Source organism: Mchenga conophoros, linkage group LG11, assembly GCF_057382185.1.
Source record: "Mchenga conophoros isolate Kocher_MC1m ecotype Shallow Benthic linkage group LG11, M_conophoros_male_GT1.1, whole genome shotgun sequence".
NCBI lineage: Eukaryota > Metazoa > Chordata > Actinopteri > Cichliformes > Cichlidae > Mchenga > Mchenga conophoros.
The window spans coordinates 38,027,761-38,051,745 of NC_140536.1; the positions used below are offsets into that span (position 1 = coordinate 38,027,761).

The 23,985-nt window shown below is 45.8% G+C and overlaps 1 protein-coding gene and 1 long non-coding RNA gene across 2 annotated transcripts in view; one reads left to right on the forward strand and one right to left on the reverse strand.

The window, feature by feature from the left end:
- Positions 1-1,381: 1,381 nt before the first annotated feature.
- nek11 (NIMA-related kinase 11) overlaps positions 1,382-23,985 on the reverse strand; it is a 58,359-nt gene continuing 35,755 nt past the window's right edge. Inside the window, 5 exon segments of the mRNA XM_085292852.1 lie at positions 1,382-2,215; positions 8,350-8,410; positions 14,209-14,327; positions 22,344-22,464; positions 22,587-22,680. Of these exon segments, the coding sequence (XP_085148978.1) occupies positions 2,157-2,215; positions 8,350-8,410; positions 14,209-14,327; positions 22,344-22,464; positions 22,587-22,680 (454 nt within the window). The 3' untranslated portion in view covers positions 1,382-2,156.
- The window catches only part of LOC146565014 (uncharacterized), an 11,388-nt gene continuing 10,782 nt past the window's right edge, over positions 23,380-23,985 (forward strand). The window contains exon 1 of the long non-coding RNA XR_014894492.1: positions 23,380-23,901. This is a non-coding gene — a long non-coding RNA (uncharacterized LOC146565014). The remainder of the gene's footprint in view (positions 23,902-23,985) is intronic.

Here is a 23,985-nt window from a genome sequence, read left to right on the forward strand (position 1 = left end):
AGCTGCAGGCCTGTAGCTGCTCCGCTAGCTCCGTGTTTGGTCTCACCTGCTCCTGACAGGTATGTTACTCCCAAGCCAAAGTTCACTTTGAGCTGATAAACTACAGGAGACGGAAAAAACAATTTCAAATACGACGTGGAGTCTCCAGACAGGATTTGAATTTAGAGGAGGAGGAGCAGCGAGTTCAGGGAAAAGCAGCAGTTTATCGCTGCTGCTGGGGAGGGGCTGAAAAATGACTCACATGCACTGTGGATTAGATAAAAACTGACCCCTTCACAGATCTACAAATCCTGCAAGAATCAGGCTTAACGTGTGAAGTATGGTGATAACAAGCTGCAGGGAGCAGCGCCCTCCTCCAGGATTACAGCAGAGAGCAGACAAAGCAGTGAGCTGATGAGCAAGAGTTCACTTCAGCTTGTTTTCTCTGTGCTGAACTTTTCCTGCTGTGCAACAAATGAGAGAAAACACGGGATGAAGTCCGTACCAGAGCTCGTCATGCTGCAGGGAGGTGTTTGTGCTCTCTGCACAGCAGCTGCACAGCCTGCACGTTAAACTCTGCTTTTAACTGTTTGAAAGGAAGGAATCCTCCTCATCCTCACACTAAGTTTCCACTGTGAACACGCCCTCGCTCTTTCTTTTACCTTTTTCAAATGTTTCTTGCCATCTTAAATGTTCGGTTGTTTTTGTTTAACTGGGCGTTTCTTACAATCTGCACGAACAAAAGCAGATCTGCTTCGTATCGCGCTCTGATCCACGCGGCGACGCTTGCAGCTTCGGGGATGATGTTTCGTCTGCGATAATTGGATTATTCTAAATTAAACTTTCACAGGCGCTTGTGGAGAGATGGAGCTTAAATCTCAGCTGATAACCCAAAACAGTTTTTTAATAGATAAAATTTGAAAAAAGAAACTCAGCAGAGGAAAAGTGTGCAGACAGCTGGAGCCAAAGTTACGTTGGCCTGTAGGAGACTGAAGAGAGGAGAAGAACTAAGCCGATGCTGAAAGGCAGCAGGTTGATTTAGCTGAACGAGCCTCTGATGAGTTCATTTTAATTCTAATGCTATAATAAAACCATCAATATACATTATTTTACTGAAGCCAGTTTCCTGCCCAAAGAAGATCTGCAGGTTAAGAGCTGAGCTGCCTGAGGGAGCAGATCGTTTCTGCTTTTGTGTTTTTTATGAGCCTTTAATGAGGAAGTAATGAAATGCAGAACCAATTATCTCGATGCCCCCCCCCCTCAGTAACGCTGGAAACACGCAGACAGTAAGACAGATTAAAGACGGGACATTAAATTCACTTTACATTGGTGAAGATGACACACCGTCATTTATTTTTCTAGTGATTATTGTTACGCTTTCATCAAGCAGCAGAATCTTCCTCACGAGTCACATTTATTATTTCATGAATCTGCAGCAGCGAATATGTTTTAAAGGAAACACCACCACCCGCATCCATGACAACTAATATCTGTTTTCCCCTAAAATATATATCAACCATAATCTCAGCTGGTATAAAAGAGCTCCTTGCTCTGGTTTACAACAGAACAACAGTCCGCACCGACTCAAAGGTCGAGTCGAGCGGCTGACTCGAGGGTCAATGGCGTCTCTTTCCTGATCGGACAATCAGAAGGAAAGACTACGTTTTAGAGCAGAGATGTGTCCTTGATCCAGCACAGCTGATTTAAAGGCTAAATGACCTCCTCAACATGTGTTGAAGTTCTCCTGCTAATGAACTAATCATGTGATCCAGGTGTGTTGACCAGGGTGAGATCTCAAACCTGCAGGAGACCCTCGAGGCCTGCAGTCCCCCACCTCTGTTGCAGAATAAATCCACACCCGCAGGACTTGAACCTTGGACCTGCAGTGCCCGAGTCTAAACTTTGCATCTTTACTTTATCCCAGCGTCTGACGTGCACATCGACTGCTTCATGTAAAAATGTGAAAAACTATTTTCATGGAGACAAACCAGAAAAAAACTAAGAAATCCTAAATATTCCTAAATCAGTTCAGCTAAAACAGGAACAAGTCTGCTGCCTTGCTCAAAGGAAGTTGGTAACATCTGTGCTTCATTATTGTCCTCCAGTACAAAAGGTTCTGGATCAGATCCTCAAACTAACAGGAGGTGGAGGACTCGCTGTCTCCGCTGCTGGAGTTCTCAGACTGGCTGCGGTTGATGGGCGGGGCTCCGAGGGGCCTCTGGCCCTGCTGGGTCTCCTGGTTTAAAGACAAACAACACAAAAGAGGAAAGTAAGACACACCTAAAGACTTTCAGTCAATCTGGACCTCGACTCGTACGGTTTCAGGATCTGGAGCTTCTGTTTTGACTGAAGACTCGCCTCCAACGTTTCCATCATAGTTCCAACTGAAGAAAACAAGACGATCACGAAACACGATTGGAACAGGACAAAAGCTGTGATGAAATGTTTCAGCAATTTTCTTTGTTTACGTCAATAAACCAAAACCGTTAGTAAACCACGTGGATCAACTAGTCACTGAACGGTAATCTTATGATTTTATTAGAATAATGTTGCAGCTTACAGACGACGAAGAGACTAAATCAACATTAACACTGAACACTACAGTTACCTGTTCTTCATCCCGTACTTCACAATATCAGTATCACAAATTTAAACGTGTCCTGGTTACCTGATGTAACTCCATAACTCCACCCCCTAGTACGCTTCACCAGTGGCTGTGAGGGGTGTTCACCTGTGGTAGTCATGACAATAACCTGACCAATCCCTCACTGCGGCTCAGAGTCTGCAGCACTTTGTGACGGTGAGGCGTGTGGAGGATTGTAGAAGCTCTGCTGTCAGTCTTTAATAAGAGATTTCATAACTGCATGTGTCATTTTTTCCCTCACATGAAATATTTGAACGACAAGTCCTGACAACAGGTACCTGCAGACCCCGCCCTGCATGTCACCTGGAAGCCAAACACCTACTAAGTTTCTTCATGGTGGGTTTTTCCTTTAATTTGAAACGTTTCTATACGTGAGCATTTTTAATGAACCCTGGTCGGTGCTTTTAATCCAGTCTGAAGCATTTCTCCACCTGGTGCTATTAAAAGCAGTGCAGTGACCCTTTCATGCTGCTCCTGCTGGATCCAGTGACTGACAGCAGATTACCGTGATGGGATCCTGGCGTCCTTCCTCACTTCCTGCCTCTCTGTCTGCAGGAGCAGCTCAGGCTCCATCAACAGAAGCACAGCAGAGTGTGGAGGTGATCTAATGGGATTATAATGGCAGGATATCTGCTGCTGCCAGAATCTAGACACACGTGTCTATACTGCCTCACACACAGAAAATGACCAGGCTGAAAACTTTCATAAAAGCAAAGGTGAGACGCCTCAGTCACAGGTAGTCGTTTCAAGTCTCTTTGAAGATTAACGAGCTCAGCGTCTTAACGAGGCTCTTGATTGCCAGGAAGTCTGAGCTGTAACGAGCTCTGAATGCTGACGAGCTGACGCCCTCACAGAGATCATTAAACCGAAAGCGGCCGTGCGTCATGTCCGGACCGGTCCGCGCTACACCAGCTGATATTTGAACACTTTTATTGTTCACATCTCTGGATTTCTTTCACTTCCTTCCTGCTTTCGCGTCTCCTTCACATTTCATAATCAGAAACGATTTGCCTTCAGGGGCTCCGTTTAACAAATATCACGTGCACTGCTTTCAGCTATTATTTTTATTTAAGCACTTTGCAGAGTATCCATCAGATCCTTTTAATGTCTGACTTTCAGCTTCACCTTCCTTTCTGTATCTGTTATCGATGTTGGCAGTCTCCTCCTTTCCCTTCACGCTGAATCGGACGTGTTAAACAAAAGCAAACCTGCTGCTGCTTTTGTTTTCCAGCCAGCACAGATAGACTCTGAGCTGCTGTTCAACAGCTAATGACTGGACAGTAAATCAGGATAATGGGCTCTGGGCTGCTCCGGGCCTTTCGTCCGTTCACTGGATGCTAAATATCCGGGGATTTAATGGCTGTTTATCTCTGCTGATGCTGCATTCTGTTACTTTGCTTCCCTAAAGGGAATAATTAGTCTGGTTAAGCAGGGACCTGACAGGCAGGACGGGGAAACACGCTGAACTCTTTGTACAACTAATGCTGAAGCCACAGTTTTAATGGAAACACCAAAGGAACAGCAAACAGTGATGAAGCACTCGGTGTTTGCCTGTGTTTGTTGTCTCCTGCTTCACAGACAAATCAGAGTCATTAGAATATATTAATTTGACATTTGCTCAGTTATTAAAAAAGTCTGTGTGTTCTGACCCTTAGTTCTGGTTCTAAACGCTTCACTTTGGAATACGAGTGCTTACAGCAACCTGCTGCAGGAACATAGAGTCTTCACAATGACCTTTTTTTCTTTATTTAAGGGCAGACTGCATGGACACAGGAGGTGTGGCCTCAGGAGGTGTGGCCTCAGGAGGTGTGGTCTCATGAGGTGTGGCCTCAGGAGGTGTGGTCTCATGAGGTGTGGCTTCAGGTGGTGTGGCCCCATAGGGGGTGTGACCTCAGAGGTGTGACCTCAGATGTGTGGCCTCAGAGGTGTGGCCTCGAGAGGTGTGGCCTCGGGAGGTGTGGCCACGGGGCTGAAAACACCTGAATTCAAAGATAATGAGCTGTGGCCCAAAACGTTTGTCCGTGTAGAGTTTAAGCTCACTGGGTCTGGAGTGTTTTTGTTCTTTGATTCTGATCATTCTGTTATTTTATGGTTTTTCATGGTTTAGTTTGTATTTCTGCTCCTTTACTGTTCTTGTGCCTCCCTTGTGTTACGTCTAGTCGTCCTTGTCTCCATGTTGGTGTATTTCCTGTTCTACTTTGCCGTGTCCTGTGTTAGTCTTTACAGTGTTGCTCTCCCTCCCGTCTCGTCATGTCCGATTAGTTTCGGCTGCGTTCCCCTCCTGTTTCCTGTTTCTGTGTATTTCCCTCTGGATTACTTCTGCTTCGTATCCAAAATAATATTGCCCGAAAAAGAATTTTGTTGTCGTGGAAATCATGTCAGCCAGCATTAAAGTCTGGTTACACGACATCCTAGGACTCCTAAAACTGGAGAAGATAAATTCTCCCTCAGAGGCTCATCTGATAGATTTGTTACTCACTGGAAACCATTACTTAAATACTTACCGTAGCTTCCAGCACAAGAAATCTCTTTGTAGTCCATCATACGCCCGTGCACAAACGCTCCAGCTGCTTCCAGCAGTGGCTGTTCCACCTCGTAAGATTACTTCATTTAGGATACTCCAGCATTATCGATTTACTTTGACTGAGGAGCAAATGTCATTAATATCGATATTAATTAGAGTTAATTAATGTTGATTAATGTCAATATGAATTCACAGGAATGAGCCCTTTATTGTTGGTCTTCATTATTTGTTTTGATGTATGGGTTAATGTCACGGCTAGACGGTCCTCACCGGTAGCCTTGCCAATTTTTGTTGTGTTAGTGTGTACTTTGTGGTGTTCTCCTCTCCATCCTGTGCATGTGTGTTTGTATGCTGGAACATGTACTTCTGGAGGCCGTGGCACGGAATGGCAGCTGACCCGGGGGGAGGATCCTGAGCTGGAATCGTCGCACCTGTGCGTAATCGCTTCGCCGGCTGCTACTAATCCGAAGCAGACCTATTTAACGGTGCAGTCGAGTCACAACCAACGCTGGAACGTCGAGCTAAACCGGGTAGCGTAGTCGTGATTAGCGTACCTGTTTGTGAAGGAGAGAGAACGTTTTCGTCACCATACGCGTGTTTTTCTCATCTGCCTCCAGGATCCAGGGATCGGAGGAGGAGCGGGCACAAGTCACTGCACTGTCACCACGGGGAGAAGCCACCGTGTCACTGCACTGCCCTTTTTGGATTACAGACTCAAACTGTTGCCTTATTTTTTCACTGTGAATAAATTCACTGTCACTCTGCAAGGAGTCTCGCACCTGAGTCCTTTAACCCAATTCACCGTGACAGTTAATCCATCTTTCTGTAACATAGTCACCTTCAAATTATTGGGGGGTATTCATGCCATCTATGTTATTCATGTTTACTGGATGTTATAAAGAAAGAAGAGACGATCATTTCTGTCTGTACCTTTGTGCTTCGTGTCTGCATTTGATAATAAAACGAACACAACAGCAGTTTAAATATCAGTGCGTCGAATTCAGACGTCACAACATTTAAACCGAGTTTCATTTGCATCTAAGTGACAGACTCCTGTTTAAAAAGCGTCAGAATTTCATTTTTCTTGACTTTATTCACTTTGTGAACGTTGATAAACTCACTTCAGACTCACCTGCAGAAAACTGAATATTTTCTTCTGCTTTCACGTTTGTTTGAGTCCATCTGCTGCTGCTTGATACCAACATTTGTTTCCTGCTGCTGCAATGACTGACATCAGGAAGTGTCCGCAGCCTGCTGGATGATGTCCTGTAACCCACTGAAGTCTGTCAGAACTTGTTTGTGCTGTGAGCAGCCATGTGGTGCAGGATAAACACAGCTGCACACATCTGCATGACGCCCTGAGGGGCGCGGCTGAACGCCCTGTCCCACAGAGCACATGTCGACGGCACTGCAGACCCCATCAAACAGCCCAGCGTCACTGAGATCAGGTTCACATCACACCTCCTGAATCCATGGAAGAGCAACCTTCAGCTCAGGACGCAGAGCCACAGATCTACTAACTGTAAGGTCAGTGCTTTGATGCCTGACTGTAAGATACCGGACCCCGAGTTGGAATAACACATCCATCGGAGTGAGTGTGTGAATGCACGCAGGCATAGAGGAAGGTGCATGAATGTGAACGTGTGAAGAGGAAAGCAGCGGTCTGTTCATCTGTTTGTTTTATGCTGATGATGCGTCTCTGCTGGCTTTGAGTGATGCCCTCCAGCTCACTGTGACGGGACGGCGCCCAGAGTCTGAGACCGGGTGAAGGGCCCGCTCTGGGCGAGGGAGGAGTTACTGCAAAGTTACTGCGCTCTCTGTCGGGTGAACGATCCACGCTTTCATGCAGGATTCTGGTGTTTCTGTGGATTCCACACGTGTCTGTATTTACAGATGAGCCAGATGTTCTCCCTCCCTCTGGGTTACTGCTTCATTACTTTGTGTCGTATGACTGTTCAGTAGGAAAAGCTGTAAAACTTCTGAAACTGCAGTTAAAAGTCCAAAATGTGTGCGTGTGTGTGGTGAGCAGCAGATCAAACAAGCTAAGAATGATAAATTATAATTATTATAAATGAGTCTCCAGACCTGTGAGACTCATTTAGACTCTCAGAGACCCAGCAGCACTGAAACAGACAGAACCTGGAGAGGAAACGAAGACGAGCCTCTGATGAAGCCGCAATGAAGCAGCGACTTAAGTTTTCCTATTTACAGATAATGATGAATGGTGTTCAAATTTTAGTCCGTTGGCCGCCTCCTCTTTGCTTTTGACACATGGTTTAAAATAATTGCCTAATTAAGCGTCCGGAGGCGCTGGCTGCCTCTCACACTGTTCAAAGCATCACTCTGGTTCCTCTTTGCTGTCTCTGAATAAGAAAAGATATAGACTACACGTAAACATGCTCAGACTGGCTGTTTCTGTCCTGACTGGGCTTTCTGTGTCTATGGTTCGAGCAAAAATAATCATTCATTTATTAGCTGGAAATAAAAAGCAGATCATCCACAGCTGATGTTGGATCCACTCAGAATTTGTCTTGATTTTTTAAATAGGTTTTTCTTGCTTAATGAGATACAGCAGAAAACGGTTACCTGGTGCATTTCACAGCACATTCAGCCGTACTCATTATGTCTGACAGTTTGGGTGGATTTGTGCTGGTTTTGTACAGTAAGCGTGGGGAAGCTGCAGGCTGTGTCCCTGTTTCGTGACAGCGTTTCATCAGGCAGCAGAAAAAACGGAGCGAGGTTTCATCTGCAGGCGAACTGTGGAGGCTTTGATTTTTTCTGAGGTCAGCGGAGCGAGACGAACTGGTTTCACAGCCGAGGCGAGACGGTGACTGAACCAGGCCAACAGGAACGAGGGGGGAGGAGGACTCGTGATGGAAAGCGCACGCAGACTGTGTGCACGTGTGCACGGCTATCTTATGTGTGCAATAGAAACTCGGTTTCACAGCACAGCAAACGCACAAACTGAGCATGTGCCAGAGACGAGAAGCGTTTATACGAATGAGCTGAAACTCTTCATTTCTTCAGACAAGCCTGAAGTAGATCAGCTGTGTTGAAGACTCCTGATGACCTGCCGATGATCATGATGCCTGCAGCCGTTCGTGTCTGCTGTCCCGTTACTGCACAGCCGTGTCACGTGTCGGACGGACCACCCGCCCAGCTCTGTGTCTGTGCATGGAGTGTTTTTGGTGCTCGGACTCACCACTCAGCTCCTCATCCAGAACCTCCTGCATGTGCTTCATCATGGCCTCAAGCTCACTGACCTGAGGAAGATGATGGATCTTTTAGTCTGATCAGAATGATCAACTCTTTCTATAATTACAAACAAAATCACATAATTATTATTATTACAGAGACAGACAACCAGTCACAGTCACATTCGTACCTGTGGCCAGTTTACAATCACCAGAGAAGCTGACCTGCATGTGTGAACATGTCCACACAAAGGGAGTCCTGGATTAAGGTGATGTGATGGTGCTGCCGCTGTGAAACCACGTTACTGTTGCTTTGTTTTTCCATCAGCCATAATTAAACTTTTTGTTTAAATGGTAAATGGCCTGTATTTATACAGCGCTTTACTCGTCCCTGAGGACCCCAAAGCGCTTTACACATCCAGTCATCCACACACACATTCACACACTGGTGATGGCAGCCACCCTGTCGCACTGACAGAGGCGAGGCTGCCGGACACTGGCGCCACTGGGCCCTCTGACCACCACCAGTAGGCAACGGGTGAAGTGTCTTGCCCAAGGACACAACGACCGAGACTGTCCGAGCCGAGGCTCGAACCGGCAACCTTCAGATTACAAGGCGAACTCCCAACTCTTGAGCCACAATTATTCTCTCCCGTGTCTGCATTCGGGCTCCACAAACACAGGCCCGCTCGGCCGTGACACATCAGACCACAGGCTTTCCGACCAAAAGTTGAGGAAGAACTTTTGTAAAGTTCTGCTGACACACTGAAAAAGTCTGTTTGTAATACATAAAAAAGACCATAATGCACATTTAAATGGACTCTTCTGCTGTATGTCTGTGGTGTTTCGGGGTTATCGTTGCACTCTCTGTCGTGGGAACAAAAGCTAAAAGAAAAAGCTGGTTTTGTGTCGCGTGGTCCCCCGCAGCTTTCCAAAAGGCGATTTAGCTTTAATAGCTTTGGTCACAATAGACACATAAACCTTAAACAGCAGGCTGAAGTGTGCTATTGACAGAAAAGCTCGGAGACATCCACGTCCCCCGTCCCCGTGCTCAGCTGCCGAATCGGGAAACCGAGATTGTTCTGCACAAAGCTTAATAATCATCTGCGTGTTGTTACATAGCCGATGCATCATGTGAATGATTCCGACTTATTTCACTCGTTATTCCTGCAAAACAAACAGAGCGAGGGAGCAGAGAGGGGGCGTCTGCGGGAGGCTTATCCACTTTCATTCACGAGCCAATAAAAACGGACTCAGACATTTAAACTGCAGACACACCCTCGTTCAGATTGCTGCTCCAGAGTTAATCGTGCAGCTGGAATTTAAAACAGACTTCACCCAGTGTCGCATCGCTGCGCATTTAAAGGACAATTAGAAGGTTTTTCAACCAGTTCCATTTTCTATTAAGCTAACTGTTATAGCTCTGCTGCCTCGGCTGGACCTGCTTTTGGTCTCAGCAACTTTGATTTGCTTTGTGCTTCAGTGCAGATAAAATCACCTCACACAGGCAGAGTCACATGGACATAAAATAAGGACCAAAGTGCAGTGAGAGACTTGAGAGACGGGAATAAACTGGCAGCGTGGAGTCATCGGAAACAGGAAGTACAGCAACAGTCAAAAAAAGAACCGTGAGGGAGGAGAACAAAGGAAAACTGAGACCATGTCAGGCTGATCGTCAAAGCAGCACAACGAGGAGAGAGGCTGAGTGTGCGGCTGATGAAAGATGCTCTGCTTCAGAAAAGGCTGAAAAGACTCGTCTGCTGCATCTGTGACAAACCTCTCTGCACTTTGGTATCTACAGCTGAGAGACGAGTCATCGTGTAGAAAATTACTGAATGACTGCAGCTTGTTTGGGAGGTACAAGGAGAAAACCTCTGCTCTGTAAACTGAACATGACAGTTTAGGTTTCAACGTTGCATCTGAACATACGAGAGCAAAGCGGAGCTGTTCGGCCATGGTGCACAAACACTTCAAACCAACAGCACGGTGGTGGAGGGGCGAGGATTTGGGCACCATGAACTCCTCTGTATTCTAGTGTCAGACAAGAGGCCGTCTGTCTGCTGAAGCTTGGACTGAACTGGGTCACCACGATGACCCGAGCACAGCAGCAGATCTGCAGCAGAACGGCTGGAAAAGGAAAGAATGGTGCAGTGGTGCAGTCAGAGTGTGGGATGCTGTGGTGGGACCTTCACAGAGCTGTGAATGAATAATCCTGCAAACCTCAATGAGCTGAAGCAACGCTGTAAAGAAGAGTGGGTCAGAACTCTCCACAGTGATGTGAGAAAGTCCCACAGGAAACTTCGAGTTAGTGCTGCTGCACGAGGTTCAGTCAGTGTATCAGGATCATGTACAAACTAATAATAACATGTTACTGGATCATCTTCACTCTGTAAAGAGAGAAAACAGGTGGATGGATGTAGTTTCAGTTCAGGATCTGATTGGTTGTTTGAATCGGGTTCACTTTGTGGTGTGGCCCCTCCCCGACCGCTCAGGAGGAAGGCGTTTCACTTTGCACCCACTTGCACTGACAGCATTTCTCTGCATCAGTCAACTGCTGCTCCACTAATAATGAATATTATTTTCCATTATCTGTGGCAATAACTCAGCCCTGTCCTCTTCTTCAGTGTTATCGGCTCTCCAGGCAGTAATAACTGAGAAGCGATGGAGCTGTTACTCTTCATCATTCAGGAACATTTATGGGCTTCATTTCTGTTCGGCTGCACGACAGGATCGACCACTGAGGAATGAATTTCCATGAAATAGTCTGAGCCTGATGGAGACGCAAACCTGCACTACAGCTTTTTTAATATTTATCTTGATGCAGCCGCTCACTTAAAAATTTTAAGCTACGACAGCCTCGGTATGAGATAAAGACGGATTCGTTTAAACGATGACTCACGCAAAGAAACTTATTGACTACTTACTAGGTTTCATCAGGGTGACGAGTCTCGCCCCGTCCAAGTGCGATGACACAATCACCTGCTCACAGAAATGACCGGTGGGCCGATCTTTATGGAAGAAAATAAAAATATGGAGCACTTTAACGTTCTGGGTTCCTGCAAGAGACGACTCTGTGACGTGGAGTGTTTCTTCTTCACTCACTGTGTGTTAACAGACCTCTCTGCACTGAATCACATCTGTTATTAATCTCTGTCTCTCTTCCACAGCATGTCTTTATCCTGTCTTCCTTCTCTCACCCCAACCAATCACAGCAGATGGCCCCGCCCCTCCCTGAGCCTGGTTCTGCTGGAGGTTTCTTCCTGTTAAAAGGGAGTTTTTCCTTCCCACTGTCGCCAAAGTGCTGCTCATAGGGCTCATATGATTGTTGGGTTTTTCTCTGTATGTATGATTGTAGGGTCTGACTCACAGTATAAAGCAGCTTGAGGTGACTGTCGTTGTGATTTGGCGCTGTGTAAATAAAGTTGAATTGAAGTTAGAAAGGCTCATTAAAGCAGAATGAAGCTGTAGCTTCAGACTCACAGATGTAACTTAACACTGACATAATTATGGGATAGCTCCACATCTGTGAAGCCTCTGCAGTGATCTCTACAGCAGCAGCATACGCTAGCTTCTTTCTCAGGGAAAGACAAACAGTATATAAAATCAAAACAGATAAAATCTGTTAGAAAATGAAGAAACTACTGTGTTCCCATCTACACAGGAGCACGACAGACAAGCTGCAGCTGAACACATCCGGTCAGAGGATGAATGTATGAGCATTAGTCTTAAATCAGTTAAGCTGTTGTTAGGAAAACGGAAGAATCTGGACTGGTACCTGTAATATCCTGTAAGTATTTTAACTTTTTTATTCGGCGGGTCTTTCACTCATTGACAGAGCGGTTTGACATGCGTCTAAAGCCTGATTCATTCAACAGCGCTCTGGTATTTGTAATAGTGCAGTTCTGATTTGGGCGCCACGGTAAATCTATCAGCTATCAGACGAGATCTCCAGAGACGTGACCCAGCATCGCGTCCTCTCCACAGAAACGCAGCGATCAGAGTCTCAGAGCTTCGTCTCGTGGCCTCTCTGTGTCTCGGCTCCGCTAATTATCCGGCTCCACAATCTGCAGCTTCGCTCCATTTCTCCTCTTCTTCTCCTCTCTGTTTTCTGTCATCACTATCAGCAGTGACAAATAGGTTTAATCTCTCCCAGCCTTCCACTTTCTCTGAAGCTCAACCACAAATTGGCTGCTGGCCTTCACCGCTGGCTCTCTCTGCCTCTAATGGAAGTGAATTGGACTCGGCCGTTTGGTTATAAATTGGTGGTAATCGTCCCGGGATGCAGAGCTGCTGTCTACCGAAAAATGGGATCTGACTCACCCTGTAGCTGTGGGCTCGTGTCAGTGAAAGGGATCCCTGTAGAGGGAACATTTGTGGGACGTTTCCTCTTCCCCTGCATGTCCTACATGCTGCGACCGATCTCTGCAGGCTCAATCAGACCAAACCTGCATGCAGCTTACAGACTACAGTGACAGAAAATAGCACATCTGCTTTTATACACCTGAAGCTGAACTGACATTGTTAGTGCAGCGGCTCAGGTTGTGATTTCAGGTCCTCCCTAAATTATTACTGCATACAGTCCTGCAATAAGCTATTACTGAACTATTAACTTCATGTACAGTGTCAGCGTTTTGCATTCATTCGTTCATTCGTTCATTCTCCCTTAAAAAACAAACCTTTATCTCTTTGTGGGAACGTTATTCCCACCACTGCTGGACGGTGGGAATAATGAGCACATAAACAGGGAGAAGGTCCAGCCTCAAGATGACAGAGGTCATTTTTTAAACTCTGAAAACATTCCTCACTCCCAGACAGCCGCCCCTCCCCCATCTGTCCGAGCTTTCTTCCTGCTAAAAGGGAGTTTTTCCTTCCCACTGTCGCTGTTTGCGTCTGATGTTGGGATTTGATGCTATATAAATAAAACTGAATCGAACTGAATTACAGTAAATCATATTTGTATCATAATCAAACCTTAAAAATCCATCCAAAGGCTAAAAATCTTTTATCCAAAGATTTAGATTTAACAAAGATCACACTTAAAAAATAAGAATAAAAATATAGTACAGAGGAGCTGCAGAGGCACCGAAACAACAAAATGCTGCAAAACTATGAAACTACACAAAGAGAAACAAAAAGATCCACAAAGGCTTAAGAGACACAACAAGAAGCAGGAACGACTCCACCAGCAGACGCCAAACGCCTGTTTCAGAGGCCGCACCGAGCCCTGGTACACGGCGGTTGTAATGATCCATCGGTGAGTGGACATCTCTCCTTTGACAGGAACAAACCGAGCACATGAGCTGTTTCTGTTTCCATCATATTCTCTTTGAGTCTTAATCCCTCAGACTCCTCCCTAAATCACCTTCAGCGTCTTTAATTTTCAGGTTATTCTCTCACATTTCTGATTGTGCTGAGAACTTCCAGCTCTGGCGTTAAAAATGCACTTTTTCTCTCAGAGTAACTGAGCTGCTAACAATGTGCATCTTCGTTAGCGGCGGGTCAGGACTCCTTGGCTGCGAGTGTGTCTCTAATTAGAGGTTTTAGGCGGCTTCTCTGGACGCGTGACAATTGTATTATGATCATTTGAGCCGCACGAAAACTCTCGTCACAATGAAAGCCAGCCAGCAGAGACGCCTGAGAGCTGCAGTCAAAGCTCCTCCACCTACACCATCCTCTCTGTGTGTGTCATGCTAATCCAGGCTAATGCTAACACTGATTAAGGAGCTAAACAAAATCCCATCATGCTTCCTGAACACTGGATAAAGAAGCAGAGTGGAAACAGAGCGAGACTCTCACACGTTCCTCTGTGTTCGTCTCTTCGTGCAGATTTTATGTTCAGCCATGAAAGCACGTTAAAAGCAGCTCACCTGTGGGTCAGACAGGTACAGAGTCTCTGCAGGTGCCGCTGGCTCGTCGTCCTCTGAGCACGAGTCGAACCTGTCCTGGTTGTAATAAACTTCTGCAGCCCGGGGATCCTCAGGGATATCTGCACACACGTACAGCAACAACTTCAAAGCAACTTCAACAACCAACACAGGAGAAGACGAAAGTCAAGCAACCACAAAGACGTGCGGCACGACTGCAAACAGATGAGAGCAAAGACAACAAGACAGCTGACAGACAGCGGAAAATGAGAATAAGCAGACAGAATATGACCAAAGACACTCAAAATGAATTCAATAAGACAAAACAAAGACATGCAAGATGACCATAAAGAGACTTTTGTTTGCAGCATCCTGGTGATCAAAGGGTTAAAGATCCATGACCACGCCCAGTCTGGCTGTGGCGCTTATAATGTTCACAGAGTATCTGGGATGATCAGGAAGAGGAGTACAGAAGTCTGGTGAGGAACTTTGTCGCATGGAGTCACACAAACCACCTGCAACTCAACACCTCAAAGACTAAGGAACTGGTTGTGGACTTCGGGAGGTCCAGAGAAGGTCCACTGCCGGTTCAGATAGAGGGGGAGGAGGTGGAGGTGGTCAACAAGTACAAGTACCTCGGGCTGTGGGTGGACAATAAACTGGACTGGTCATGCAACACAGAGCACCTGTATAAAAAAGCCCAAAGCCGACTGTACTTCCTCAGGAGGCTGAGGTCTTTTAACATCTGCAGGAAGCTCCTGAGGATGTTTTACCAGTCGGTGGTTGCTGGAGTACTTTTCTATGCTGTGGTGTGCTGGGGGAGCAGCACAGCAAAGAAGGACTCATCCAGGCTGGAGAAACTGATCAGGAGGGCTAGCTCTGTGGTCGGCATGAAGCTGGACACTCTGGTGACAGTGGCAGAGAAAAGGACACTAAAGAAACTGATGGACATTATGGACAATGCTGGGCATCCTCTGCACACGGCCATAAACAACCAGAAGAGTCTGTTCAGTGACAGGTTGCTTCTCCCCAAGACAAGAACTAACAGACTTAAAAACTCCTTTGTCCCACACGCCATCAGACTGTTTAACTCCTCTCTGGAGGGGAGAGGGAGGGGAAACAGGAGGACAAAGGAGGGGGGAACAACTAAGCTGTAGTGCCTCTGCACCTCACTGTGCAATACCTTTGTTAATAGTCAACGGTGCAATAGACTCAATACTTGAAATGTGCAATTCACTTGTATTTTTATTTTTATTCCTATTTATTCTATTTATCCCCTTCGTATATTTTATTTATATTGTCTCTGTATTTATATATGTGTGTGTGTGTGTGTGTATTATATATATATATATATAATATTCTGTAACTCTGTAACTTCTGTCGGTGCTGTGCTTTTTTGGAAATCGAATTTCCCAGAGGAACCCACCCGAGGGATTAATAAAGTTCTATCTAATCTCTAATCTATCTAGAGCCGCCATCGTGACTCATTGAGCCAGAAACAGCATGAAGCAGAGGAGCTGGGGCTGAAGGGGGTTGTAAAGCTGCTTGCAGATCACAGAAACCAGGATGTGGAAACTCCTCCCTATTATTGGGTAGAAATGTTCAGTGTTTTACTTTAAGCTTCACATGTAATCGCATTCTTTATCTGCAGTGACACCATGCCGGCCCGTGTGCGCACTTCTATTTAAAACGCACACAGCCGAGGACTAAATGTGCTCATAAAGTGAAGCGAGAGGGAGGAGTTGATGGACAGAATGCTTCCTAACCTCTTTAGTCTTGATGGATTTCATTTGTCTGCTTTACCAGGCGCTGCGTCTGGGTAATTATTCCTGCTAACGAGCTCGGAGAATTGTAAAGATGGAGGATGTTTAATTCATGGTGTCTCTGAGGTCTGACAGAGCCTCTTCCGCCACTATCAGCCAATCACACGACAGGGATTAAGGAGAGGGCGGAGCTCTGGGAGCGTACGTGAGGGGAATCTACCATGAAATAAAAGGTTGAACTAAAAGATGCAGAGAAAAGTCAGGGAGAGGTCAAAGACAGGCCGCCGCCTCTACTGCGATTTCAATAAAAATAAAATGTTCTGAGCTCCCAAATCACCCGACTGTTCAGATTAACAAGTTATTTACAAAACTGGAGTGTTCAGCACCTGGAAAAACCCTGTTACAGCGTATCTGCAAGTTCCTTGATCAGATTTAACCCTTTAAGACCTGCCAGAACCAAGTCCACCAGAGCTTATATTATATTTTTACCTGCTGTGGAGCCATTTTTGGGAGCATTTCAAGTTGCTATACATCAATACAACCATTATAGCCCAAATTTTAATAATGTCTGCATTAAGTGCATAGTAATTACATAAAGTGCAAAAAAGTGCAATAAACTACAAAAAAATTGAAAATAGTTTTTGTTTTTTAACATATATTTCTAGTTAGAGAAATTTAAGAGGCTTATCCCTCAAAACTGTAAATACAAAAAAGTTGCACAAAATAGTTTCCACAGGAAATTTATTTTGAGTGTCTTCATAGTTTTATTTTTGAAATACACCAATTTTCATACACTGCAGGAAAAACGAAAATAAATATTATACTGCAAATTTGCAAAAAAGCAGCATGTGCATCAAAATAAACTATTTCCAGCAGTGCAATATGAGTCCTCAGCATCCCAGAAACGACACAAAGTCATAAAGTCAAAGATAACTTTTAAAAACACCAGTATAGGCTCATGAGATCCTGGTGGTAAAAAACTACATTTCCGCAAAATGACATCACTTCCGGTTTCGGGCAGGTCATGGCGGACATGCGATAGTTCGCTGATGGATGTAGGAAGTGTTACAAACAGCTGATCGGATCACAAAGCGTGTTTCTGGAATATTATGTTTTTGTTGCTGCAAGTGCTTTTATGCAGTTTTTGCAAAGCTATATGTGGAAGGAAACTGTGACCGAGGACAAGCTGATGGCATCAGATGTAAGTACAACTCCTCCAGTTTCATATGCAAAAAAAATGATTGCCCTAGCTTACGTGGTTGCAGGGCTACTGGGATTTAAAAATAGTTACGCAAAACAGAGCGTGCTGCTCCGACCGGCTTCAAAGGGTTAAGGCAGTGATTTTACGATCATTTCCTGCAGTGCCTGCAGCACAGTGCGGAGCGGCTTCCTAAACTTTCCTCCCACGGAGGTCGATTAACTTGTGGACAGCGTCACAACACGTGAGCTGGAATGGAAAAGGCGTTCCTAAACTGGATGGTCGTAATTAACTTTTGGTTGTTGCTCCCTTGTCAGGGAGGAAGTTTAGAGTAAGTATCTCAGGTGAGGGGAGGGTGAGCGAGAGGCTGTACAACGGATCGCTGTCTACAGCGAGGATGAGGATGCTGCACTGGTCTGTTGAGATGAAGACGGAGCCAAACGTCAGACCACAAACACGTTCATCTTTTCCTCGACCCTGACGACGCTTCCAGTTCCTGCTGCTCAAAAACATCCCCACAGCATGACGCCACCTCATGTGGATGGAGGATGACATGGTGCTGAGTCAGGTGACCCAGTGTGGAAGTTTGGATTCTTTGATATTTGGGGATTTAGTGCTTTTCTCATCATGTAGTCTCGTGTATTTTCTGGCTCTCTAAGTTCTTCAGTGATTTCTTTGTCTTCATGTTTGTTTCATGTCCCACACTCAGTCGTGGCTCCGTGTCACAGTTGTTACTCTTGTCTCTGCTCCTCGTGTTCTGTCAGCCTGCGTTTCAGTGTCGGCCTCTGGTTTCCTGTTTTATTTTGATAGTTCCATGTGAGTGTCTTTGGTTTTGCTTCCTCCCCGTCTCGTTGTGTGCCCGCCGTGTTTCCTGTTCCCTCGTTGCTCTCTTGTGTATTTGAGCCCTGTTTGTTGTTGCGTCGTTAATAATCACACACCCTGATTGCTCTGGCTTTCCTCTGCGTTTCCTGAAAACTCTGTTTCGGTTTTGTTTTGCTTCATTGTAATGTTCCCGGGTTCTGTCACAGCACATGAAGCCTTTTTCAGTTCAGCCTTTGGTTTTGGTCCTGATCCTGCCTGCTGCAGCCGTAACATGACGCACTGGCCTGTGATTAGTGCTGCCTGATTGGATTAACCGGTCAGTGTACCTTCCTGACCTTCCTCACCACGAGCTCTGGACAGTGTTACATGATTCTGAGAGTGAATGACAGAACGAGCTTTCAGTCACTGTCCTCCAACCTCAGTCGCTCAAACACAACTCCTCGTCATCACATGAGTCCAGCTCAGGTGGTTCAGGCATCTGATCCGGATCCTGTTTCAGGTGTGTCCTACTGAGAGGACGTCCTGAGGTAGACGTGGGACATGCTGGAGTCAGAGCTCCTCGTGTTCCTGATGAAGACATGGGAGGCAGCGGCGTCAACTAGCGGGTGTCTGTCCTGTGTCTCAGGCTGAAGGACACCTCTAACGATCCACTGAGCACTTCCTCTCCACCACTCTCCTCCTCATGCGTTTAAATGCATCTACTTCACTTTATCAACTCCCATTTTCTCTCCTGTGGTTTATATTTCGTCCCGGTCTCTCGATGCTCCTTCTTTTCTCTTTTCTCTCCCCTGAACCACCGAGCAGTCGGGTAGGAGGCTGCTCCTCCCTGATCCTGGTTGTGCTGGAGGTCTCAGTGGTCCTGTGTGGCTCACGTTCTCTCTGTAATCCCAGTGAGCTAAAACTGAGCTGAATGCTGATGCTTCTGTCAGAAACATGGAGCTCGGAACTTGACACATGTAAACAGAACCAGCATCCCAGTGACGGACAAACGAGACTGGATTTCATTCGAATAAACCATAACATGAGATCAGCTCCGAGTCTTTTACTCAGTTAACATTAAACTGATGGATCAAATTGTTCACTCATTCTTGACTCAGGAGATATTTCACCAGCAGCTCCTCTGTGATATCAAGCTGTCTAGAAACTGATTGGCTGAGCTCCAGCACCATGTGACGCGAGGCTCAGGTGTCGGCTCTGCTGCTGAGACCACAGCGGCTGTGACTCTCCGAGGAGCTGCCGCCTGTCGTGGGTCGTGTCGGAGCTCTCGGACCCTTTAATGAGAAAACGGTTTGAGGAGCCTGAAGCTGGAAAACTAAAATAAGACGATGCCGGTTTGGAAAAGGTGACGTGTGTTATGATGAAAGGCTGGCAGCAAAATGAAGCTTTCAAAGTTCATTACTTAGAAATGGCTCTCTGTGGAGACACTCGCAGTTTAACGTGTTGAACCAGAGCCTGCAAATAAATCAAAAACTAATGATGAGTCACTTTAAGGACGTGACCAGCGGGAGTCTTTCCACTTCCTCCTCGCTGTTTCAGAGCAGTGACCAAGTTCTGCGATGGCGGCTGTGAAACGCAAACACTGGTCTTCTTTTAAAGCCGACTAACACCCTGTTTCACAGCAGCTCCAGCTCCTCCAGCGAGATCATTCCCAGGCAAGGCAAGTTTATTTATACAGCACAATTCAACAGCAAGGTGATTCAAAGTATTTACAGAGACATTAAAAACAAAAACAAATAAAAATCAGGATTTAAAATGGAAAAAAAAGGTAAGTTTTGAAATTTAAGCTTAAAAGTAAAACAGTGTGGATTTGGTGCTTTATTCAAATGCAGCTCGCTCCACAAACTAACTTTCTGTTTTTGTCTCTGAGCATCCGGAGGAGAGAAAATCTCAGGTTTCATTACGACTTCCCGAGCAGTTTGATGCAGTCGAACCTTTATGAACTCAGCATCGAGCCAAACGTCCTGTCGGCGGTTCCTCATCACTCAGCGTCTGTGCTGCTGAAGGACGCCTGAAGTGTAAGATGTGGATCTGATCCCGAACGTCACGCGTTCACCGTCCAATCGAATACAAACTGAAAAGCTGAGAGCTGGAGGAGAGCAGAGCCACCTAGTTTCTGTTCAGAACTATGAAAACATTAAATGAAGTCTGTTTTCTTGATGTGAATCTAAGTGTCTGTGAAACGCCGCGGGGCCACTTCATCCCTGAAAACTCTCCGTGTGGAGAATCGAAATTCCATCTGCTCCCAGGAAGCATGAAAAACCAACGCAGCTGCTTCCGCTCATATAACAGATTTCTGCTTTGTACATAAAGAGCTCTGTTTCTTTATTTGTGAGCTCCCTGCAGGCTCACGTCTCCAGCTGCGAGTTTCTCACCAAACTGATCAAACTCCAACGGCTTCCTCTCATAATCGGTCCTGCTGGATCGCGCTCGGGGACTTCACGGAGGTTTCAGGTGTTTCCCAGAGAAACAGGAAGTGCTCCTCAGCTGTTTGCTGATGTTCAGTCAAAGTGTTTTCCAACATGGCCGTAGGAAGGACGCTGTCGAGCTGAAGCTGTTTATTCTCTTTTATCTTCTCCATGTAAACTGGTTTGAACTGCTTCCAAAGATGTTGGCAGGTTACTGGATGATACTGATGTTGAGTCATTTTAAGGCGCTGAGACTTTCACTGTCATCCACGTTTCTGCTTCCTTCTCTTGTGCAAAAACCTGAATAACTCAGATATAACCTCAGCATTCTCCCACAGCTGCCCTCAGCTCTGAACTGTGCTCATAAAAAGTGAAAAATCCAGGAGGGACCGATGATGAAAGCACGATAACAAAGAAATTTCAGACTTTCTTTGTCTCGCCTGAGCTGATTTTTTACAAATGACATTAACTTTAATGAAATTTTCTGGCTGTTGGCCTTCCTTATTACCTCCGAAGGATTTTTAGATAAACGTATGATTAAGCTGCTGAAACGCAGACCCCTCTGGAGAGCTTTTGCTTCACATCAGCTGCAAATTTTATTAGTTCGAGCTCGCTGGCTGCTGGGTTTATTTAGGAAACGTCAGTGACAGAACACGGGAGCAATATGAACCTGAAGACAGATCATAACTGCAAGCTGAGGAAATGTTCTCCAAGCCTGTTAGAAACACTTGAACAGACACAGCCTGCATAATTTAGCCGTCCAGCGTGAAGCTGAAGTTTCACACAAGCTCCGAGTTCTGAGTTTGATGTGGAGAAAAGAGAACCTGCTTTAAGTCTCAGCCTGAGGTTCCTACTGAAGAAGCCTCCAAGAAAAGACATTTTCTGACCTTATCAACATAAATATATATTATTTAATGGTAGAACAGACATCCCCAAACTCAATAATTCACAGTCTGAATCTGGTCCGTACTTCGGGACCTCTCAGAAAAACCTGCAGAACCATGAAAAGAACCGAAAGTTTCTGATGTTTGTTACAGAAACAAATCTGAAGCTGCTGCAACTCCACAGGAAGCACGTTTCACGTCTGCAGCGCGTTCGTCGTCCAGACTCTTCAGAGGAGATGCATCACCGTGGCAACCGAGAAAACGAGCTCCGGAAAAAGTGTCGAGTGTTGTAATTTAGTTACATTTAGTTACATAACATTTTAATGATATTTCACATGTTAGAACTCAACACGTCCAAGTTCAGACGTTCTCACTCTTTAAGAGCTTTTTAAAAAACTTCACAGATTCATCGGACGACCGCTCGATTCAAGGTTAGTGCCACAGCTGCCCGAAATAAACAATAATCACTGTTTATGTTCATGGTTAATCCACCAGCATGTGCAAGCCTGATGATATTTTTATCACTATAACATAATTATTGTTGTAATCCTTGAATTCAAATGTCCTGTAATACAAAAGGGCAGATAGAAATAATAAAGCACATTATTATTATTATTATTATTATTATTATTATTATTATTAGAAGATGCTGAATTACACGTATTTCTTTCATCCCTGAACAGAAAAATGAGTTTTGGAGTTTGAAAGTTCATCTTGATTCATTTCCAGCTGCTTTTGTTTGTTGTTTGCAGAATAAAAAACATCATTTTTAGTTTCAAACAAATTTTTTGACAGATTCTAAAACATTTGTGTTCTTGTTTCAATGACTAATACATTTGTTAAGCAGCGAATGTGACCACAGCTTTATTGTTTTTAATCTCTTTGCACTTGTTTTTGGTCTTCTCGCTCGTTTTGTGTTTGTGCTCTTTAAGGTGGTTTTTGTGACGCTCCACCCCTCTGGGAAGCTCCACCCCTTGGGAAGCTCCGGCCCTCTGAGTCTGCGCCTGTGTGCTCTCTGCGTGTACGCGTGGCGATGAACGAGCCGCCATGTCTGTTGTTTTCTCACCGTGCAGTTCTGGTTCTGACTCGTCCTGCTTCGGTTTTGGCGCCGACCCTCCAGCGTTCTGGCGATTCTGGCTGCTGATTGGCTGAGCCTGACTCTGGCAGGCTCCGCCCTCTCTGCTCTCCTAACGGTTGGTGGAAAAGCATTAAATGAGTGTTTTACTGGAACCCAGTTAGACTCGGAGAACAACAGAGAAACCCACGAAGCCCGGGTCGAGTATCAGAGGAACAACAAAGTGTTTCTTACATTCAGAACATCCACACTGACTTTTTGGAAATGGCGGCTCCTCAGTTCCCTCCTGCGGGTGTGGACCTCCTCGTACTTCTCCTCAGCCAGTTTCCTGTAGAGGACAGAGGACACGCTGTGAGGGTAACAGTTCCTTCAGAAGGTTCTTCTCTGATCCCCCTCCAGCTCGCCTCCTCGTGCACCTTTAGACCACTTCCTGCCTCCGTTCTGTCTCCCTGACAACCATCTGCACTCTGTCACAATAAAGATGCTTCAGGGACGTGGACACGTGGTTTATGCCGCTCTGCCCAGCTGCTGTTCATGGTGCCCTTATTCTGCCTTGTTTTACACTTTGGTCATGAAATAACCTGCAGAATATATAACAGTATATAACCTGTAGAATAAATATGCATAAATCCTCATGTTGGACGGGTGGAGGGTTGTAGCTCTGCAGCTACAACCCTCCACCCGTCTCCTGACAGCCTCAGCATCTCTCTGTGAGAGCAAACAGGGAACCATAACCTTATTTCAGGGTAGTGCACAAGTTTCCTGGTAATGAAAGGTGGCTTCTGGGGCGCCCGCCACCAATAAAGGAGGTGATAACAGCCTGCTGGATGTGTCCACGGGACAGATAACCACAGATAACCACAGATAACCACAGCTGTTTAATGGGCTTGTAAGTGTGTAAACAGGTGTGGAGTGAGCAGCTGCTTCATTATGAGCGAACAGGGAGGATCGGCAGCGTATTTGTGTATAAATCTCTAAGTTCATGTGAGCCGGACTTGATGAAACACATGTTCTGCAGGAACCGCCCGCCTGCTGTCGTCCCTGCCCTCCCATGTGATCTCCGTCTGCACGCCATCTGACGAGGATCCGTGTTGGCGGCGCGCTGGCGTCGTTCACAGGCTTCTGAGCACATTCACACTTTATTACGCACGCAGTGACGATAACAAGCGTTTAACGGCCCCCTCGCCGTGACGAAAGTCGATTAGCACGCCGGCTCGGGGGGACGGAAACCAGAATGTGTCAGATCCAATTTGGATAATGTCACTCTGCTCTCACGCCGCCTGATCGAGGTCACGGCTTTGAGTCCTGATGGAGCCGCCTGCTGCTGCCCCTCGTGAAACAGGAAACAGGAGTCTGGATCGGAGTCGTCCTTCCTCCAGATGTAGATTCATCAACGCTGATTAAGCCTTAATGTTCATCGCTGCACACGACCATCAACGCCAGCAACAAACACACGGCTGCAATTTCATTTCTTTGTAATCGTTCTGTGTCCCGGACCGTCGGCAGACAGAAGCAATCTCACGATCCAAGCTGTGCTGTTCCTTTTTATGTGTGTTTGAAGATTACACATTATTTTGTTGCATTTTTAATATGTTAGGTGCATATATGAGTTTATCTGAACGCTCACTCTGTT